The sequence below is a fragment of the Malaclemys terrapin genome, chromosome 4 (assembly GCF_027887155.1).
Source record: "Malaclemys terrapin pileata isolate rMalTer1 chromosome 4, rMalTer1.hap1, whole genome shotgun sequence".
NCBI lineage: Eukaryota > Metazoa > Chordata > Testudines > Emydidae > Malaclemys > Malaclemys terrapin.
In genome coordinates, this window is record NC_071508.1 from 110,053,228 (window position 1) to 110,075,368 (window position 22,141).

Genomic DNA, 22,141 nt, shown 5'->3' on the forward strand with positions numbered 1-22,141 from the left:
GAAAAGTGTCTTTTTGTTTAACCATGTGGCAACTAACGCATGATAAAATCCTAGTGTGGATGAGAACATTTGCATTTGTCACACATGGTAGCTAGTTAACATAAATGCACGCAGGGAGTGTGGGGTCGTCTTAGTGATGACAAGTCCGTTGGAGGAGAGGCGAGAAGGCTGGGCTCTGCATTGGTTTGAATAGCCCACTATATAAGTGGATTTGGGGAGAGGCTAGGGCATGACTAGTAGGTCCACATTTATGCAGCCTAGTGGCCAAGAACCCATGTATAGGGGAGAATGATTAATGGTTCCTATTCTAGCCTATGGGCTGGACTAATCGTTATGGATGTTCTGCAGAGCTGCCTTGTGTGCATCGGAATTATTTGAGTGCAGTGATAGTCCTGGTATTATCTTACTGTTCCAGATTTTAATAATTAATGACGAATGAGCTATGTAAACAAATATAAAAACACTATAGTTACACACCACAACCTCTTTCTGCTACTGTGGGTGAATATCACACTAAATAATCTCTTTGAGAGAATAACTGTGAAATTATTATTTGAGGTACAGCTAACCATACTGTCTGTGTGTTAAAGGAAACTAACAGTAGAAGAGAGAGAACGGTTACAGAAAGAAGAAAAACTGTCTAAAGTAGATGAGAAAATTAATCATGCTGCTGAAGAACTAAACTTTTACAGGTATTTACAAATTTTTATTTACTGTTGGCATTTGCTCTAAAGTTTACAAAATCCACAAGAGAATTAGTAAATTTACTTATTATAATGCATTGTTACGGAATATATTCTGTCTCTCACACTCACCATCCACCCCCCCCCAATTTCGATGCTTTCTATAGTTATGCTAGCTTATACAAATGAATTATTCTGTGTGTGTGTGTGTGTGATGATAAATACACATGACACTCAAGTGCCTAGTGGCAGGCTCTCTTCTTCCATCAGTGTGTAGAATCTTAAAATTTTGTTATAATTAAAGTAGGATAGTTTGTCTTTGAGGTTACCAAAGAATGGCATGATTCTTGAACCTTTACTCCCCTTGGAAGTTGGTGACTTTTTGAGCACAATTTGATGACTGATTCTTTAGAACAGAGGTTTCTCAACCTTGTTCTTTTTGAGGCCTCCCGCCCCCCCCCCCCCGCCCCCCAATGTGCTATAAAAAACTCCATGGCCCACCTGTTCCACAATAACTGCATATAAAAGCCAGGGTTGGCATCAAGGAGTAGCAAAACACAATCTGTCCTTTCGTATTTAGGCAAAATATGAAGTAGTAGGGAAATTTTATTTTAAAGTTTCTAAGAGGATATTGCAAGTAGTGGAACATAATTAAAATCTGTGCTTACCTTGGGCTTAATCTTTGGGTGTGGCTGAGCTGTGTTTAACACAGGGTCTGAAGGAGGAGGTGTGGGTGGGGGGTTGAAGAAAGATGGCCTTATATTACCTTTTATGTTCCCTTTTCCTGGGTCATTTTGGTCCCTAGTGCAACATGTAGCAGCCCTCAAGTCTCTAATGACCCTCAAGGGACAACTCTGGCAGCTGGTAACTGCAGGTATGCAAAAATACCTACTTTAGCAGAGCGCAGCAAAGAGTAGGGCAGACTCTGCTGGCTCTACATCACTGGAGGATTTCCCTTATGCCAGAGAAATCTTCAGCTTGTCACTTAGACCACCTTTTCCAGTCTTCTTTGCACCACTTTAACAGGGCCTAGGATCTCTCTCTCCTTCCCACTCCCCTCTTTTTATTATTCCTTTTTTAATTAGGCCTTGGTCATAGGTAACAATAGTGTTGTTTGTGTATAAACTCAGAGTTATTTATTTGCAGTGTCACTATCTGTGGTGGTATTCATATTTAAAATTGTATTCTGTAACATTTTTATTACAGACAACAAGCAAAAGATCTAGAAGAAGAGCTAGACAGAACCATTCATTCTTATCAGAGTCAGGTATATACTTTATTGACTTAACTGGCATTTTGCCATACTCAGGAATGTAACAGTTGACTTTCAACTTGAAACTACTGCTTTAGAGCTGCTTGCAGTACTGCATTTGGCTTTATTTGGGTAATTTTATCTGACATACCTTGATATAAATTACAATTAGCAAAGACTACTAAGTGGGTGGTATTTTTGAGTCAGAGTATAACTTCTCAATTTAAACTCTGGGGGCCTGTTCATGTATCAGAAAACAGCCTTGAAGTCTTAATTTATTTTTTTGTGTCAGTTGAATGTGTTATTTTAAAGGTATTCTATGCATATCTCTCTTTAATAGATTAATTCACATGAGAAAAAAGCTCACGATAACTGGGTAAGTTCCAAATATTAACATTTCTCAGCTCTGTCATTGAAGAGTACTGTAATTTTTCTAACTGTCTGCTGAACAGACTGCATTATACCTTAACTTTAGTGGGGTGTTTACAGACAAAAAACCTGAAGACTTGTCTGTCATTCAGAAACCTACTAACAAAAATATTTAATGAATAGTTTTATCAGATAAAATAGCTGTAGTAATTAAACCAAGTCTGTAACATTCTGGCAGAATTAAAGAAAATCACTTGCTATATATATAACTGGAACAAGATGTTATTTAATAATTTTGATGTTTTTGTAAATAAACTTTTTGGCTTTGTTTCAATGGCATTTTAATAAATTCCCTGGCTGTACTGTTCTGCCTTTATCTAATAGTAAAAGACATTTTGTCCTGTGATAACATTCTGCTCCATTGCTTTTTTTTGTAAGAATATTATTGCAAAATCCATTTATCTCTTCTCTTAAACTAGAAAATGAAAATCTCTCACTACTAATAAATACTTCAATCTTGCAAAGGGGTCTACATAGGAGAGAATCCTATTGATGTGTTAATGGGACTCTATGCTAGGGTACTCCCCATACCGCCCTAGCCAGTGTACTTTTTTGCAAGTTTTCAAATAGATCTTATTTAGGTCTTAAAACTTGCTTATAATTTTGAATGGTGTGGGGTTTTTGTTTGTTTTCCCCATGGCCAATTTTAATGTGTGCCTCAAAGAATCTATAAGTCAGGATAGGTAAGGTTAGATTCTGCCATCGGATATTCACATGCAGCTTCCATTGAAGTCAGAGTTGTGTGCATGTAACTGTGGGAATAGTTTGGCCCTAAAGTAAGTGTGTTTTATTCAAGAAAAGAACAAAAGACCGTACTTCATCCCCTCTTCCCTTCACTGTTAGATACAAACTTTTGATTTTTTTCATTTGCGTGCTCTTTATTTGAAATTCATCCACTATCACTTACTTCTGAAACAAAGAATCTTTTCAGGATTTTTTCATTAATTGTTATTGTACCGTTCTTCTGAAGACATTAAAAAGAATAATTAACATCTAACATTATTTGATCTTGTTTTAACTTGAGATCTTACTTAAGTTTACACATTTGCTGTCTGTTAAGATTACAATCAGTTTATAATGCTAGTTTTGGATTCTGTAAGGTCAATAGTATTAGTAACTTTACTACTTGGCTTCCTTTGATTTGCACTATTTTTAAATACGGCAAAAATCTGATGTGGGGTGTAGCCTCTTAAAATTCCACATAAGACTGATTCTGATCATGTTAGTTTTAACTATTGACTTCAGTGGAACTGCTAATAACTTACACTGATTGTGAAAAATATCTAGGAGTTTCAACCTCCTCTAAGTCAGAATTTCCTAGTATGTGTTTTCTATGTGGATGGTTATTAAAAATATTTTGTTGGTGAAATCCAGTATATGTACCTTTTGCACTTTCCTAAAAAGTACGTGATAATTTCCTGTATACTTTGTAGACCTGTTTTATGTTATGAGCAACGGGCCTACAAATGATCAGTTAGAAATACTTACTGGAAATCCAGGAGGTGTACTAGTTATGAAATACTTAATTGAATAGGGTTTTTTTTTCCTAAAGCTGACATCCCGGGCAGCGGAAAGACATCTTAATGATCTGAGAAAAGAAAATGCACACAACAGACAAAAGTAAGAATTGTACTGGATAGATTCTGAACAGTATAATTTAGCTGTAATTTTGCTCTTTCTGAAAGAGCTAGTGGAAAAGCATAAAACCATAACTGCCACAGCTACAAATGGGTGTGGATAAATTATTTTTCAGATTGTGCATGACTTAATGTGTCATGGTCATTCATGTATTTTCAGTATAATACCCTTAACTAATGAGTCCACAGGTTGGTAGGAATGCAGCTGTTAGCCCTGTTTTTCTTCCGTGTGTTAGTAATGTTCTGTGATAATGGAAAACCTTGGATGGGTGGTGGAAACATTTCTGAGTGACTGATACTTGTAGAAATGGAGAACTGTTGAGAATCTAGACTGAGCAGGAGTGATTTCTTAGCCACACTACAGTACAAATTGTGCCAGCAACAATCGGGTTGCATAATGTTAGTAGCATGGTACACCTTCAGTCTCCTCTCCATAGTTAAAATGGTAGAAGGACCATTAGTCCATCTTAGCATAGATACTGATGGAGAGAACGTTATTCTGTTTGGGTAATGAAAGAAGGGGACAAATGAAATGTAACCAGGGTTATAGTATGTGAATGTAAGATCTGGTTAAAAATATTGAAATTAAATACCTATTTTGAGAAAGATAACACCAGGAATTTGCTAAATGATCTCCTATATTAACCAGGAACATGGATAACTGAATGTTTGTACCCTTAAAATTGAGTACTGTTTACTTATTTAATAGACCATTTAAAAATACTTGAAAGGAGGTTTACAGTAACTGAGGATTATGTGATATTGGGGCTTGTAACATTTGTTCCATTTTTAATGTGTGAATTACAATTTTTACCTTTCAGTATAAAGGTAGATGAGTATTTTGAGGAATACTTAAATTGATAACTTGTTCTATGTTTGACAATTATTCTTTGTAATTTATTTCACTAGCTAATGTAATATCTTTGATACCACCTAGGAAATGGAATTCTAGATTAATTTTATATTTCAATAGAAATGTTGGTGGAGAATGATGGATTTCCAGGAAACTGGTATGATATTTTATTTATATATATAGTTAGTAACTTTTTGTTTGTTTTTGTTCTTCCCGTATTTACAGATTAACTGAAATGGAATTTAGATTTGACCTTTTAGAAAAAGATCCTCATGCTCTTGATGTCCCAGTTAGACCATTTGGCAGAGGTACAGTGGAGTTTTAAAAACTCATTATTTTTTCTTTCTTTTTTTTTTTTTTTGGATTGTTAAATACTACAGGTGTGGTGGTGGTGATGTTTTGGCTTTCTCCCCCCTCTAAAACAGCATATTCATAACTGTTGTAAGCACAGCAAGCATTTGTGCATGCAAATATCACCTTTTTAAAAAAAAAAAAAAAAAAAAAAAGCTGACCCTGAGTGAATAAATTATTCTAGATCACTTACATTTTTCTACTAGCTATTTAGTCTAAAATAAGAATTTTGAAATGCCTTTGAAATTAGACTGAAAGCATGACACATGGTGGTTTCATTCTAGAACACATAACAAAACCACCTGATTCATTTCACTTGTGACCCAAGTTTTGAATTTAAATTGTGAAAAGTAAACTACTTGCGTAGTTTTTAACACTGAATTTTAATATTTTGTTTTAACTGTTCCAGAGCATTCCCCATATGGACCCTCACCCATGGGCCGGCCTTCATCTGAAACAAGAGCTTTTCTTTCCCCGCCAACCTTATTGGAGGGCCCTTTAAGACTTTCACCTATGCTTCCAGGTGGTGGAGGAAGAGGTACAATTCTTAAATTTCAAATCATCTCTGTTCTGAATTTCATTCTCCTCTATTAATCTCTCACCTTTTTCTCTTGATGGTGACCAGCAAAAGTATTTAAAAACAGCCAATTCAATATAAAATGAAATCAAATTTTTTGCTCATTTTTAAAGCAGTTCATTATGTAATATTGGACCACTAAACTATGGTTTTACTCATTGTGGCATCACTTTCTACAGAAGTGTAGGGAAACAAGCAAACTTGGTCTCTCTTGGACAGACAGGGATGCTGCCTAAGCCTTTTCTCCTTTACAGAGGTAGAATTCCTGCTCAATCTCGTTCCAGGATCAGCAACAAGAGTTGGTCAGTGACATCATTAGTTTCCTGAAGAGAGTGCTGCTGCTCCCAGCTCAAAGAATAGTGGTCTGAAGATGGGAAAGGGAGGGGAGTGCACCTATGCAACCAAACAGTGTGCAACAATCCTAATGGGGCTGGCAAGAAATATGTTTCTCTGGGAAGTGAGGTAGGGCTTGAAGGAAGGAGTACCTTCCTCTTCTCTCCCCCCGCCCCCCCAAATAAAATTAAAATAAAATCTGTGGCAGCCTTTGTTCAGGAGAACACCACTGTCCTACAGATGGAGGGGGGGGGGGGAGACTCTGACTCCCTTCACCTCTATCTCCCACAGATTCTGTGGTACTCTTTGCAAACATAAGAGAACTGGAGGAATGGGGATAAGGTGAAGTGTTGCAAGGGAGCTTAGCAGTTTGTTACAGTGCAGTGGGAGTGGAAGTTTCTGGCTCATTCTTTGCAGAAGCTGCTTCTCCAATTACAACTATTGTCGTCTGCCCCTAATGACCTATTCATACCCAGCTTGCTTGGAGATGAGATCCTTCTACTTGTGAGGAGGAGGAGGAGCAGCAGATCAGCTTAGGACCCTAAATAATCAAAATTCATTTTAAAATAGCATTTTAAAATTAAAAATTGAGGCCAGCTGCACTTTAAGGTTAACAATCAAAGTTCTTAGAACTTTGAAAATGCAGACTGAAGATGGAAAGTTTGGACTTAGCTATGCCGCATTTAAAAAATAGTCTCTTAATTAGTAATTTATCATATAAATAATAGAGAAACTGGAATCTTGTATACACCTTTTCAAATTTGAAGGTATTTGTAATGTAGAGAAACAGTACAGTAGTTAACAGTTGAATGGTCTCCAGGATGATTTGGTTCTCCATGGGGGACAGGAGGAAGGAATGAAAGTTTCAACTTGTTCACTTTAAAGTGCAATTCTGCTGTGAAAAGAGACCATGTATGCATAGTCCTGCCTATTTATTTTACTGACAGAAGTAAGTATCTACTATTCGTTTCATGCTGCAGAGTGAGCAAGATATTTAAAAAAAAATTGGTAACTAAGTTCTGATTTGTATAATCTTTTTGTAATTTTGTGTAAGACAGAAAATAGCTTGACTTTCAGATTCCAGGCTGTTTGAGGTGCTGACAGTTAAGAAAAATAATTGAAACTCAAAATGACATCATGGAGTTTCATATTTGTCATTTTTTTCAGAGCAAAACATGCTTTTTTTTTTAAGGGAAACCGACAACTTACAGGAGTATTTTATAAAAGAATAAAGTAGTTTCACCTACTACACCGCTCCTGAGTTTTCCTTCCCATTTTTTGTGGTCTTACCACACTTACAATAAAACATACTTTCCCTATTTCTTTTGAACTGTGAAACCAACTTTAAATGCTCTAATCTCGTTTGATTCTCTTCTCTTCCTACTTTTGAAAGTGTTGCTCACTAGAATGGTAGGTTAAAAAATTCAGTGAGTTCTTTTAATTTGACCATGCCCCTTTAAGCTGCAGGGGACTGACTGAAGAACTTTTAACAAGAAGGTACCAGCTTCACTGATTGGAATGATCGGAGGATTTATAATATACTTTTTAAAAAGAAGAGGAATCTGAATATATAGTCTATTCAACTTTTAAGGAATTAAGCTTTTATTTCTTTAAGCAAACCTTTTAAATGCTTTCAGTAAACATGACAACTAAGCTGATGCAGCAATTATGGTGACTCATGACAATTCACCTGGTAAATTGTCCTGCTTTAGCTATGCTTCTACCACATATTTAAAGCACTGGCACTCTGAGTTTTTTTTTCTTACTATTGACAGACAGTGAAGATTGCTGCAAAACATTATTAAAATGTTTGAATAAACTGAGATCTTATTTCTTTAATAAGGATCAAGAGGAGCAGGGAACCCTGCCATGTATGAATCTGCTAATGAAAGAGGAGAATTGAGCTCTGATAGGTTATCTGATCCCCACAGAGCACCTTCAGACACTGGGTCCCTATCTCCTCCATGGGATAGAGATCATAGGATAATGCTCCCATCATCAGGTAAATATCCTGGGCCATTAGATATTTGTAAAAATGTAATGATAAGAATATTGGAAACTGATGTGTGTTCAGATACTAGCTACATTTTAAAAAGAAATTTATAGTCCCTGCTTTCTACCTAACTTTGACATGTAACCCTACTTTCTGTGCACAAGGGAGAATATGCTGCAACACGTGAAGGGTATAATAGTAGGTTCATTTCCCCTTGTGCACTGGTGAGCCCCAGGAGGAGTTTAAATTTCTCCTGTAGCTCCTCTCCGGAGATGCATGGCTCTGCGATGCACCAAGCATAGGATTGTATATATAATGTATAACTGAGCATTTGGGGATTAAATTAAATGCAAATATTTTATTAGAGGCTTGTTCTAGGCATTAGAAATTCAAGCCGTGTCTAGCCTGGAAGATTCTGTGATCACTGGAGAAATGGTGAGATCTCAAGAGCTGAGAGAGCAGAAGCTGACCCATAGAGGGTATGTCTGCACTAGGAAATGGTGTTTTTTTACAAAGATAGTTTAACACGTTGTAAAATCCTGTATCTTTGTGAAAACACAGCTTTTTTCCTAGTGTAGATATTCAGACTGTTTAAAACATATGTGCTAAGTCATTGAAGTTAAACAGCTTTTACTTTTTAATTAAAGGAAGGCTCTGTTAGAGGTTGATTTCACCCTTGCCCCTTCAATTAAATTATTAACGCTCACAGTAAATATTCTTGATCTCCCATGTGTTCTTCAGCAAAACCAGGGACAACCAAACTTGACATTCCTGATATGTCTAAGTTACAACATAAGCATGGGAGAAATGAGGGGGACACAACCTTTCAGGCCATCTATATACATAATAAAACAGTCAAGGGCCGAAGCTCAATTTAAAAAGAAATCCAGTTTCAGGTCACCTTTTAGAACATGATATGAATATGCCTTGAATGTAGGTATTCCAGATTCAATGAAGTAGGACAGTCTCTATAGCATGGCCTGGTACAGTACATGTTAATGTAGTCTTAAAAAAAAAAAAAAATCAAACTTCATTTATATTGAACATACTGCATACTTTAAAACATATGGTAATTATTCCTGTCTTAGGCCCTGATCCAGCATGTAGGTCAACTGCTGCATCTGTCATGTTGGGTTCAATTTGCATAGTAGGATTTTTCTGGTATTGTATTCGTAAGCAACAGTTGAGATCTTATTTTAAATCTGTGGTAGAATTTGATGTTATATTTACCAGAAGTGCAAGTAGTAAGAATGCCCTGCTGGAGACTTATCTTTATTTCTTAGTGTATAATATAGGACAATTGTCTTAAAATAAAATATCTAATTTTAGATGTTTTGTGAGACTTTAAGAAATCCAAAGAGAAACAGATAGACATCTAACTTAATTAACAAAAAACCTGAGACACTCTGCTAAATAGACTGCCTCTTGTGATTAATTGAATGGTAGGTCAGCCATATAATGATCCAACTCTCCCCCCTCGAAGACAAGAAAGATTTTATTCTAATCCTCCAAACTCAGGAAGACTTTCTGGACCAGCAGAACTACGAAGTTATAACATGCAGTCTTTTGATAAAGCAGGTAAGAATTGCTTTAATCTGCTGCCATTATGTGACTGAATGAAAGATCTTACGATTATATAATTATGTAATAAGGTACGGTAGTAGATGAACTTTTTAGTTTCCTTTTAGCCCAAACCTGTAACGAGATTCTTCTGTTCAGAAACTTATTTCAACATTTGCTAGCCCAGATCCTACTTTCCCGATTATCAGCAACGCAATCTATTCCACAGGATGGATTGTGCTCACTGAATGGTAGCTATTCAATGTTTTCTTTGTATCCTTCTCATTCAGTGTGTGGTCCTATGCCTATTTACAGCATTCAAACTCTGCACTGAATGCAACATTAATCAGTCCCTCATGGGCTTTCCTATGGGACTCATCACTGTAGCATCAAAGTTACCACAACACTCTTGTGCGCTAAAATGTTGTTATCCCCTCTGGAAAATGGGAAACTGAGGCACAGAGCGATTAAGGCTAAAACTATCAAGTATCCACTAACTTTGGGTGCCCAAATTGAGACCTTTAGGGTCTGATTTTTTTCAGAGTACTTACTATTTTTATACCCCCTTATATGTTCAAAGCACAGGACCGACTGACTCAGTTACAGCTGTGAGTGCTCCGCACTCCTGCAAATCAGGTCTTGGATGTTTCAAGTTGAACATCCAGAAAATGAGGAACGCACCGGATATGCTTATGCTGCAGCTGGGGATGAGCCTCTCAGCCCAGGTCCAGACTTGTGGTAATGAGGTTTGCACTAGCACGCTAAAAATAATTGTATAGACCTTGCTTTGGGGTTGTGACTTGAGCTGGAGCTCGGGCTGTCAACCCCACCCTAGCTCCTAAGTTTGACAGCTTGAGCACTACCCTGCTGGTGCTCAGTAAAGATTCCCTAGGGTGCTTTAATGTAGTACTGTTTCAAGTGGTGCTGTGTTGAAGTACACTGTCTACATGGAGCAGTTAAATCACACCTCAGTAGAGTGTACCCCACTGAGTAGATGATCCAGAAAAGGACCTCGATAATCTATTTGTTGATTGAGGAAAAACTTCTCTGTGCTATGGAAGAAGCAAACCAAATATAAAGTGCAAATAGAGGTCCAGCATTACTTGCCTGGTGGCATAAGTAGCTGTCCTGGCTCACTCTTTCTTTTCATTTAAATGTTTTTTGCTCATATAAAAGGAGATGCTAAAGCAGGATTGTTCAAAAATCAATTCCCCAAGTGTGTGGTTTTCGTTTGTTTTTTATTGTAGGGAGGGCCACAGACAGACACAATACAATCTGTCAGATTCCCTTCTGGCATCCGCTCATCTTCTCTCCAACTCTTTTCATTTTGTTTTTGAGAACAGTTTAATTCTTATGAAAGGTGCCAGATTAATACACTGGAGATAAATTTAATCTTTGTTTACAAAACAGATCTAACACAAGTAGCAACAAGGCATTGTGGGGAAACTTACACTATGATTCTTTCTCAGCCCTGATCCAGGTTTGATATAGGGGGTGAGAGAATATTGCAGTCTCCTTGAAGATTTTGCTGAGATTGCTGCCATGTGTCTGTTGTGATGGTGGCCATCTTTGTAGGCCTTCAGACTGAAGGATAGACCACAGAAATTTAGTTGGGACAAAAGTAGCAAACCTTAGTGGTGTGGTGTATACTAAGATGTATGTTCCCAAGCAAGGAAGATCATTCATGTTATAACTGAGAGATATAATATCCAGGACAAAAGTTTTTGGCCAACAGCAACTTGGAAAAACTGCAGCTACGTTGTGGTGCTAACATGGGATGTTTATCCTCTTCCTAAATGTATCTGGGCCTGAACATTATCATATCCATGATCCTTAATTGCCTCTGAGCACATATCCAACACCCCTTCCCCCCATTTTTTTTTTTTTTTTTGGCAAATTGTTGTTTTGCAGTCAGTTATCTTGTTTGGGGAAGAAGTGGTGGGAAAACTTATCAGTGCTACTTTACTTTGTTACTTTTCAACACAGATGGGCAAGCATCTCCAGAAAATAGTTTGAGGACAGAGCCAAGTGGAAATGGAACTAAAGACCATCCCAGTTTTAGTGTAAGTAATGGATGAACAAAAACTTGGAAAACTTATTTTCCAACAAACTTTTTTTGTGCAAGGATATTTTATTAATCTAGTTCTAACATTTTTAAGGTAAGTTTTTTTTTTGTATATACTAGATCAGTTATGTTCCGGTTTGTTCCTCTTTTATCACTTTAAAAAGACACACATCTGTGTATAGAGTGTGATGGCACCCACAATGTACTAGGCATGTATCCAAGCACATATATAAGACAACACAGTCCCTGTCCCAAATTAATTGACCATCTGAAAAACTAAAAAGACAAAAGGATGTGAGGAAGGGGATACAACATATAGTGATCAGGGTGATGGCTTGTGAACACTCATTCCCCCCCCCCCCCCCCCCCCACTGCATTCTTTGAGATTAATGGGCAGAGCCAGGAATAGAACCCAGGCTTTGTAGCTCAGGCCTCAGAGTACAGGAGACCTCTCTTTCAGAAAGCTAATTTACCAGTTTGATTTTTTTTTTTTTTTTTTTTTGCTACAGAATTTCCTAAATGTGTCTGATCAATCACTTGCCTCTGAAAGTGAAGCAATTGGATCAGGGTTTGCCCCCCCACCTCTCCCTCCCGTGAGAACTCCTCTGCTGCCAGTGGATCCTAGAGGAGCTTTTATTAGAAGAGGGCCTCCTTTCCCACCTCCTCCTCCTATTGGCATGTATGGACCTCGTGAATATTTTCCAAGGGATTTTGCTGGTCTACCACATCCTTCAGGGGCAAGTATGTAATTTCTCTTTGCATTTGTTTTCTTAATTAGTTTAAATTCCCTAAAACTACCATCCTCAAGGTGTATATGTAAATTATGTTCCTGAGCTTACTGTATTTAACCAAGACCTCTTTTGGTGTTGGTACAATCTTTCTTGTTCTGGGCACCCTCTTTTCCTCTCCTCCAAATCAAGCTAAGGTGAAGGGCATGACAAAGTAGCTAATTTTTTCATAAAGATACAGTTAAGACTTCAATTTTATCCCAAATCTATCCATCCTGTTGCTCTTGTATAATGTACTACCTAAGAGATTTACAAATAGTGATTTTACAGGTTAAGGAAACTAGGCCAGAGTCTCTAGCCCATCCATTTCCCAGCAGGTGTAGAGCTGGTATAACCAGTTCCTATGCCAGCACCCCCTCAGTATAGACAGGCTGTTTGGTGGGAGGAGGGGGGGGGGGGGTATTGGCAGAGTGCACTGCACTCTAACTGTTGAGGCTCCCCCTCCCTCCCTGCACTTCCCAATCAGCTGTTTTGTGGTGTGCAGGAAGCTCTGGGAGGGGGTGGAGTGGGGGCAGAGCCAGGGGTTGAGCAGTGAACACTCCCCAGCACACTGGAAAGGAACCGCATATTCACTTCTGAAGAGCTGCATGTGGCTCTGGACCCACAGGTTGGCCACCCCTGCACTATAGTTTCCTTATCTACTTACACTAGCTCTTCACTTTTAACAATATTTACAAGCCATTAGACAGCAATGTGAACGAAATCACGCGCCAGCTTTAGTTTTGAACTGGAACCTATGTAAATGAAAAGTTAAATCTTCCACAACTGGATAGCTAAAATAAAAGCTAAAGGAAATAAACTGTTATCCTGTCAAGTTCTAGCCTTCTACAATACACGTGACACAGGTGCTTAGAATCTACCAAATTAAGTACAGACCAAGAATAGTAGAGAAGATCTGAAGGGATGTGGGCACTTGGTAATTCAGTAAGGGCAATAGGAAAATGCCTCACCACCATGACAGGAAGGCTGAGTGCTAGTATAATGCTGCTGTTTCTGTTCCTCTATTTCCACTGCTCAGAAGACCCTGTAATGGGCAAACCACTAACTGCCCCCAGACTGAAATGAGGGCTTGCCTTTGCCTCTATTAAGACTCAACCTATTTCATTGGCCTACCTATGAAGTAGAATTGAGTATTGCTCACTGTAAGATACTAATTCTACTCAATGCACAAGATTGTTCTGATGTGGTAGCCTCTTTGGTGACAGAACTGTGGCAGGAGAGGAGAAGCATTGTGTTTGGAATTTTGACAAGTTCTAGCCTCTGAAGGCTGGTCTACACTATACAGTAAGGTTGACATAAGTCATCTTATGTCTACCCAATGAGGTCAGTGTCTATACTACAGCCTTCCTCCACCGACAAAACTTTACCTCAACAAGAGGCATGGGGCTTAGGTCAAAGTAGTTAAGGTGATGTGGTGTCTACACAGACACTGCATCACCTTATCTTACATCGCCTGTTGGCTGTCTTGTCAATTTCACAGAAGAAAGCTGGGCAGCTAGAGCCCAGCTGTCCCCTGCTCTGGTGGCTACCCTCCCTCCAAGCCATGAAATTGATAAGCCAGCCTGGCTCCTGGCAGGGAGAAGGAGGGGGTTGAAAAGCTGGACCCTGTTCCTCTGGGATGAGAGGCCCCAGGAAGCAGGGGAGGGAACCCCACCAGGAGCCTATGGGGCAGCCAGGCTTCCAGTAGGGAGCTGAGAGACCAGCCTCTCAGCTTCCCACACTGCCAATCTTAGGTTGGTGGAAGCACTCCTGGTGAGGACACACTTACTGCCATGGCTGTATATCATAATATAGGTCAACTTACATTTCTAGTGTAGACATTCCCATAGCACATCTGTGTACTGAGGGTAAGTGGAACAGAGTTTGACCAATGCCTCTCAGAGTTGACAAAAGCATCAGGTCACTTAATACTTGCTAATAAGAGGATGGAGATCAGCTTTCCTCAAACAAGTAACTGTTAAGCTTCCATGCTCAAGCCACTATCTCACTCAAATGATCCCACATACCCCAAGCAGGCTCTGCAAAAGGCAATAAAACCTCATGATCAAATGTATTGGTGCAATTTAAAATATATGGGCCCAGGGACAGTTGTGTTGTACATATTTTATAAATTCATATACTAGCTCTGTAGGAGGGACAAGATAGTGCCAGAGCTGAGTGCAGCACAACTTTTATAGTGAGATGATGAGAGTTTGATCTTCACTTTTGACAAACATTTAAGGATATTTTTAAAAGGCCTTAAGGTACTATTTACTTAAGCTTTTGTTGGTAGAAAATGGGGGGGAAAAAAAACTTAACATCCTCAAACTTTTAAAAGGGCTGATGTGGGGCTTTATAAACAAAATCCTTAAATAATGTACTGTAATAAAGTCCCTGCTAACAACCATCACAGTTGTTCATATTCCACTGATTGTCTCCTCCAGAAACACAGGCCTTTACAAATTGAGCAAAAGGAGAACCTTGCAGAATGCCATACCTCACATACATATGACTATTTGAGATGGCAGTGGCATACACATACCTATGTTAGCCCTCATTATATTGCAGTACCCTGTAATTAGATACCATTGAGAGATGTAATAAGATGGTTTGGTGCATCTTCCACCTCTCTTCCCATCCTAGACTATAGCACTGGGAATTTCTTAACACCTAGTACAAGTCTTGGGTTTTCTGGCATCACATCTTTTTGGTTGTTTACAGACAGGCCACTGTTAAGTTGTAAATTATTAAACTGCTAGAAGATTGATTGGCACAGTGAGAAGAGAGTAGCCAATACCCAGTCTGTATTTTTTGGGGTATAATGAAGCTTTAAAAATGTAACTAGCTAAATACTTTAATATCTTTAAACAGTGAGAAATCCATTTCCACTGAGGCCTTTTTCTCAATATCCACCACAAAGAGCTGGATCTTTTCCTCCACCTCTGCCTTCACTTGAAAATAGGAGTGAGCCTCCTGGGTTAATTCATCAATCAAATACTCCAGCTACAGGACATCCAGAGCCACAGCAAGACACCTGATACTGTTGTCTGACATCTTGGTAATTAGCCTGCTGTACTGTTTCTATACCTGTAAAATCATCTTCAGTTAAGTAACTTTGGTTACTTAAGGGATTTTATATAAATACTTTGCTCAAATTGAAGCTTAATAGAATAATTCTCAAGATAGTGTTTTGTAAATAAGGATAAATTAAATGGCCTCCATTGTACAGTAGTCATATTTTAAATTAAGTATTTTTAATTTGAGTCACCTGTTCTGAAGGTGTACAAAACTAAACTAGAGTAACATTGAGAACTGTCCAGCTATTGTGTGTCAGCTGCATAGGAAAACTCTGCATGCTAAGAGCTGTGCTTGCTGTAGGAGTAAGACAAAATGTGAAAATAAATGTTTCAATTAATAAAATACAGTCACTAAGAACTTGTGTGGTGGTAATGTTAAGCAAACTGTTCAATTTCTGTATCAACTATTTGACTCTTCTGCAATCAACTCTTAACATGTGAACTTACTGCAATGCTTGTAGTCTCTAAAGTTTCAGTTGTTAAATTGCCCAAAACCATTCAGCTCAAATGATTTGTATTAGTTTACAATACTACACTAGACAAGTATAAATTTCACTTGAATGCAATTATGCATTTATATTGTTTAGCTTACCCATTGAAAGAAGAAAAACTGAAAGGGAAGAGGGACTTAAGCCATTCTCCATGCTTGACACTGAGTGGAGGAAAGGCAAGTGATATGTCAGTGACCTGTTACAAACATGTTTGTTAAAAGCAAGACCTGGTGCATGAAGGCAAGCTGAACTTACCATGACTGCTTTGCTTCTGTTTTGAAAAATTTGGGAGTTTTAATTATGAAATTGGTACACTTTCTCTAGTGTAAATTCCATTTACACTTAGTTTGAGAACTAAAACTGTAGGGAGAGGGGGTGGAATCCATGAGGCTAATAAGGCACCTAACTTGTTTTTAGGTACTGTTGTGAGCCACAAAAATCCCACTCAGCTGCTGCCTAATGCTGTAGGAACCTATGCTCATTCAATGTTTAAGTTTCTTCTCCCCCTGCCTTCCCCTGTCTGGGCATGCACACTGCAGCTTCCCTCTAGGCACCTGGGTGTTTATCTCCTGCCTGAGCATGCACACTACTGATTTGAGGTAAGCAGCCATCTACCTTAGTTCTACTTACTGCTGCCAAGAGGGACTCTCAAACTAGGAAAGAGAGATGTTCAGCTATCTGCAAGGGTGGTGGGGGGAAGAAAGGGGCAGAGGACCACCTACCGTACAATCTTTACCTTACCTGATAGGGTTAGCACACATCCCTCTCATAGATATCTCCCACTGGTTCACATACTGGTTTTGTGGATCACACCATTGTTCCTGTGATTTTCTAGGTGCCATGCTATTACCTGTTGCAACAGCACTTCATGGTTTATACCCAAAAAGACTTTTGTAGTGACAGCTTAAGTGCACTACAGAACTGTCAGTAGTGAAGGCAGGTTCATGGGGAGGTTGGGTTAGCAGAAACATGCCTTAGCAGAAACATTCAGTAGTGAACTAGTTAATACTGAAATTTTAAAATTGTCATTTCCCCCACTGCAGTAAGTGGGGCAATTCTTCCCTCCCAGGCTTATGGTTTCAGGTGGGTTACAGGCTCAGGAAGACCAGACTCAGTTCATGTTTCCATTGTTTTTGCATTCAAAGGCTGGAATTGTTTTTAAATTAAAATATTAGGACAGCTTTGCATCACTGGGTGGATTCAACAACTCATAGAAGGCCTAAGTTACAAACAAACATTGTATTGGGGAGGGGGCACATGATGATCAAAATTCTGAGCAATCTTCCTCCATTTAATTTACCAGAAAGCCAGACTGCTCTGGCTGGATGCTTCATGAAACAAGCATGTGCAAAAAAGATTCACCAGTGCTGTATGTATACTAGGGCAGTGTGCCAGTTTGAAAAGAGTAACAACCATAGGCCCAGTAAAGGTGGTGTGAAATATGCTGGCTCCTGTGGATCTTCAGGGGCAAAGGAGACAGCAGCAATAGTAAGGAAAAGTGATCAAGTGAAAATCTAATGAGAATGGACAAAGTGGGCCTAGGACCACTTGAACATGGATTGAGCTAAATTAAAAAATTTGGTGGGATTAGTAAATGGCAAGAGGTTTCTTTAAAAACATTGCTACTATACAAGCAAGCACAGGCTGACATGATAAGGCCATAGCTAGTGTAGGCAGGGGTGCACCCCATTTCAAATGACTAGTGGTGCTTGCTTCTAATTAAGAGTAGGCAGGAACCTGCAGGTAGAGGCACTGCCTACTGTTCTAAATCAATAAAATATGTGGGTAGGGTAGTTGTCTGAATCAAGTGCTAGCTGGGGCAGGATCACTTGAAATTGATTCAGTATGTTACTTGGAAGCCTCTGAAGTCTTTTAAATGTGCCCACCCTTTGTGGAACCTCTACTTGTGCTTACAGAGAGGCCTATGGCCTGGGAAAGTGGTCCTGGCTGTTGACAGTTGATAAATGAATAATGCAGCTCACTGATGCACTTGATTGCACATGGGAGCTAGTCTTAAGAGAGGGCCACCATGTTCTATGCTGTACTGATAGTTGCTGTAGGTTAAAACAGCTATTCTTGAACCTATCCTGACATTCCAGTCCCCATGGGCTACTCTTTTTTTTTCATATGTTTAAATTAGAAGACTGGACCTTAGGCTGTTCATCTACTCAATCACCTCTGAGCTAGAAGATGTATTTCATAGGAAGTCAGTGCTGTACCATGTAATTAAAATCATATGCAGTTGCTGCCACTATGATTGGGACTCTAACAATCCCTTTGGCTAGTAGTTTGTCACAGTGGGTATTCAGGAAACCTTGTATTTGAATCAAGCAATATCATCATGGGAATCACTCTTGGAGCTAAAGGTTGCCCCATCTTACATGCTTTTGAAGTGTCCCAAGCTCTAGATATGAGGAAGATGCATAGTTAGTATGACAACACCCATTTTTTCATGTTGTGTGTATCACTGCATGCATCCGATGAAGTGGCTTTTAGCCCACAAAAGCTTATGCTCAAATAAATTTGTTAGTCTCTAAGGCCTTGGCTACACTTACCAGCTAGTTCGACGGCTGGAAATCGAAGTTCTGGGTTCGACTTATCGCGTCTAGTCTGGACGCGATAAGTCGAACCCGGAAGTGCTTGCCGTCGACTGCGGTACTCCAGCTCGGCGAGAGGAGTACCGCGGAGTCGACGGGGGAGCCTGCCTGCCGCGTGTGGACCAAGGTAAGTTCGAACTAAGGTACTTCGACTTCAGCTACGTTATTCACGTAGCTGAAGTTGCGTACCTTAGTTCGAATTAGGGGGGGTAGTGTAGACCAAGCCTAAGGTGCCACAAGTACTCCTCATTCTCTTGGACAATGCAAACCTCGCTTCTAGAGCGGCATAGGGGAAACTTAGTTAGGCCAAGGCAATTTGTTAGCTCAGCCTCTGGTATACTTTAAACTTTAGAAATGTATAATCTCACACAGATGCAGTTATCCCCTTCTTGCTCACCTTTGGTTAGTTATGCTGTAGCATACTGAATGTAAGCAACAACAAAAAAAATCAGCCAAGTGTCTATTTAAAAATGGAGTAGAGAATAATTCAAGTACATTTTCTCATTGTCCTTTAAAAACCTTTGACTGAAAAAAAAATCTTCAACCTTTACATATACCGTATTTTCCGGCGTATAAGACGACTGGGCGTATAAGACGACCCCCAACTTTTCCAGTTAAAATATAGAGTTTGGGATATATTCGCCATATAAGACTACCCCTCTTCCAACGCACACCAAATAAAAATTAAAAAAACATCAGATTTGATTTCAATATGGTAATTTTAATTCAAATGCTTATGACATGCAGGTACTTAGCAGGAAAACTGTCACTTATAAACATAAGGCTGTTTTTCATCAAACATGTAAACATAAAACAGTGCAAGTGGATTAAACTTTTCCTAATTCACTCTAAAGCTGAAAGGAAGGATAAGACAATAAACCCATGGGAGCTGCCATGCTGTTTGTTTTCTAAGCTGTCAACCAAACTGGAACTGATGATGATAGGAGGAAGATAACAAACAATAGAGAGAGAGCAAGTGCCGGGCAAGTCCCTGGTGAGTTAGCAACGCCCATCATAACTGCAAGCTACAGTATTTTTACAGGTTTTGCTGGCGTGACAGTTTCCCTTTAAAAGCCTTCAAAATCCTCCTGTTCGTCATCTGATATCATAAGTACATCAATGACATCTTGTGATACATTTGTAAGGCAGTCATCGTATGCATCGAATTCCGTATCAGATGGTGTGGTCTCAGCTTCGGCTTCCTCTTCATCTTGACACAAGTAGTCGTCCTCCATACCATCTAATGAATTTGATATGCCACACTTCTTGAAAGACTTGATTACTGTTTCTGCATCAATATCATTCCAGGCTTTTATTACAAACTTGCACAAAACATCCAACTGTGGAGCACGCATGTTTCCTCCTTTTGTGAATGACTTTTCGCCGCTAACCATCCATTCATTCCACTGTTCTCGAATGCGATCTTTAAATGGCTTGTTTAGGCACACATCCAGTGGCTGTACCAACAATGTCAATCCTGTAGGAATAACTGCCGCATCTGTGTTTAGTCTTGCAAGCCTTTGCTTGGTGCTGGGAGTTAAATGAGCCCTGAACATATCCCACACCAGTAGACTACATTTTTGAATAAGTCCACCTGGTCGCCTGCTCCATACATTATCAAGCCATAGCTTTACCCCTTCTTCATCCATCCAGCCTTTTTCATTCACATGTACAAAACAACCAACAGGGAACTTGAATTTCAGCATTGTTTTTCTTTTAAAAATAATCATTGGTCTCAGTTTGGCGCCATCAGCTGTGCATCCTAGTACTACTGTAAAACTGGACTTCTCATGTCCTGTTGTTTTAATTAAAATTGTTTTTTCACCTTTTCGATGGACAGTTTTATTTCCAACCATATCAAAATTCATTGGAGTTTCATCCATATTTCCAATACTACTTAACGCATAGCCATGTTTAGTGCGCTGTTGTATTACGTATCGATGGAAACTATTTACTTTGCTATCAAGATCTGCAGGTAATTTTTGGGCAATTTTCGTCTTTTGCCTCAGTACCATATTATGCCTTCCCATGAATCTAGTACACCAGGATACAGTGGCCTTAAATCTGTTGCTGTGATCTGGGTTAGATTTGGCCCACTGAAGTGCAAACAAACGTATTTTATTTCGTGTGACTACATAACCGTTTTGGCGATGCTCATTCACCATATCTGCTACATGTTTTTAGAGTTCTGGCCAATGTGGGGTGCCTCTTCTTAATGCACACTTACCCCTTGGCATACTCTTTAATGCTTTTTCATTTGCTTTCCAGTCCTGAACCATCTTTTCTGTTACTCCATATTGTCTTGCAGCAGCGCAGTTATTATGTTCCATGGCAAAGTTCACAACTTTAAGTTTGAAACTGGCTTCATATTTCTTTCTTCTTGCTGGTGGAGCCATGATGGGGTTTTGACTGTTGGACATTTGTACACTGTACTGGTGCTATAATGTATGAACAGATACAGATACTGGTGCTGTACTGTATGTGGTACCCAGTATACAACAACCAGCCAATCACGGCAAGCGATGTACCTTACCGGCGATTGGCTGGTTGTTGTATACAAAGCCTGCTTGTATTGGTCAGCTCTCCCTGCCTGCCCAGCCCTCCCTGTCTCCAAGACTATCAGAGCGGTAGCGCAAACACGCCTCTTTCACCCGTCTGGCCCGCCCTTGTATCCTATTACCTCCTTCTCTGCCTCTCAGATCTCGCACATGCGCGCCTGCGCCGCTTCGCTGCAGTCCTCAGGAGCGAGATCTGAGAGGCAGAGAAGGAGGTACGGTAATAGGATACAAGGGCGGGCCAGACGGGTGAAAGAGGCGTGTTTTTCTGGGCACAGCGCCCCTCTATCTCTTTTTTCCATACCCCGGGCGTCCCGGACGCCTGCAGCTTGCTCCGCCCTTCACTTACACCTTCCCGGTGAGGCGCCCCCTCACCTAGTCATTGGGCGGGTATGCGGCCGCGGCTGTTTTTGAGCTCCCCCCACCATATGCGGCGACCACAGATTCTCCAGTCCGGCTCGGAAGTTTCAGCACCCGCCCTATAAGATGACACCCGGCGTATAAGACGACCCCCGACTTTAGAGAAGATTTTCCTGGGTTAAAAAGTCGTCTTATACGCCGGAAAATACGGTAAAAATTAGTAAGTAATGCTGAAGCCTGATATAGAGCTGCTACCACAACCCCTCCTTAAAAACACCAAACCCAAACACACCCATCCAAAGACCAAAAGAGCACTTAGAAAATACTCTTCTCTAATTACCAAGATCTCCCATTATACCTTCCCATCCTCTCCTCCCAGAGCTTGATACCAGCTGCAAACCCTTTACAACTCAACTCTGCTACTTCCCCCAACAGCCACATTCTTTTATATTCTGCCTTCCACCCCAAGCATCCAATCCTGACTTCGATGCATTTAAGTTGCTAAACACTATTAATCTGGAAGTTAACCACATGGAGGGTTTATGCAGGAATCATTCAGAA

At 39.6% G+C, this 22,141-nt stretch overlaps 1 protein-coding gene across 6 annotated transcripts in view; it reads left to right on the plus strand.

The window, feature by feature from the left end:
- MIA2 (MIA SH3 domain ER export factor 2) overlaps positions 1–15,935 on the plus strand; it is a 60,697-nt gene extending 44,762 nt beyond the window's left edge. For all 6 annotated transcript variants that reach the window (XM_054025497.1, XM_054025498.1, XM_054025495.1 and 3 more), the window contains 11 exons: positions 591–692; positions 1,890–1,950; positions 2,276–2,311; positions 3,917–3,984; positions 5,080–5,162; positions 5,615–5,743; positions 7,959–8,117; positions 9,555–9,686; positions 11,655–11,731; positions 12,243–12,474; positions 15,372–15,935. In XM_054025497.1, coding sequence (XP_053881472.1) covers positions 591–692; positions 1,890–1,950; positions 2,276–2,311; positions 3,917–3,984; positions 5,080–5,162; positions 5,615–5,743; positions 7,959–8,117; positions 9,555–9,686; positions 11,655–11,731; positions 12,243–12,474; positions 15,372–15,538 — 1,246 coding nt within the window. In that variant the 3' untranslated portion in view covers positions 15,539–15,935. The remainder of the gene's footprint in view (positions 1–590; positions 693–1,889; positions 1,951–2,275; positions 2,312–3,916; positions 3,985–5,079; positions 5,163–5,614; positions 5,744–7,958; positions 8,118–9,554; positions 9,687–11,654; positions 11,732–12,242; positions 12,475–15,371) is intronic.
- The last annotated feature ends 6,206 nt before the right edge of the window (positions 15,936–22,141 follow it).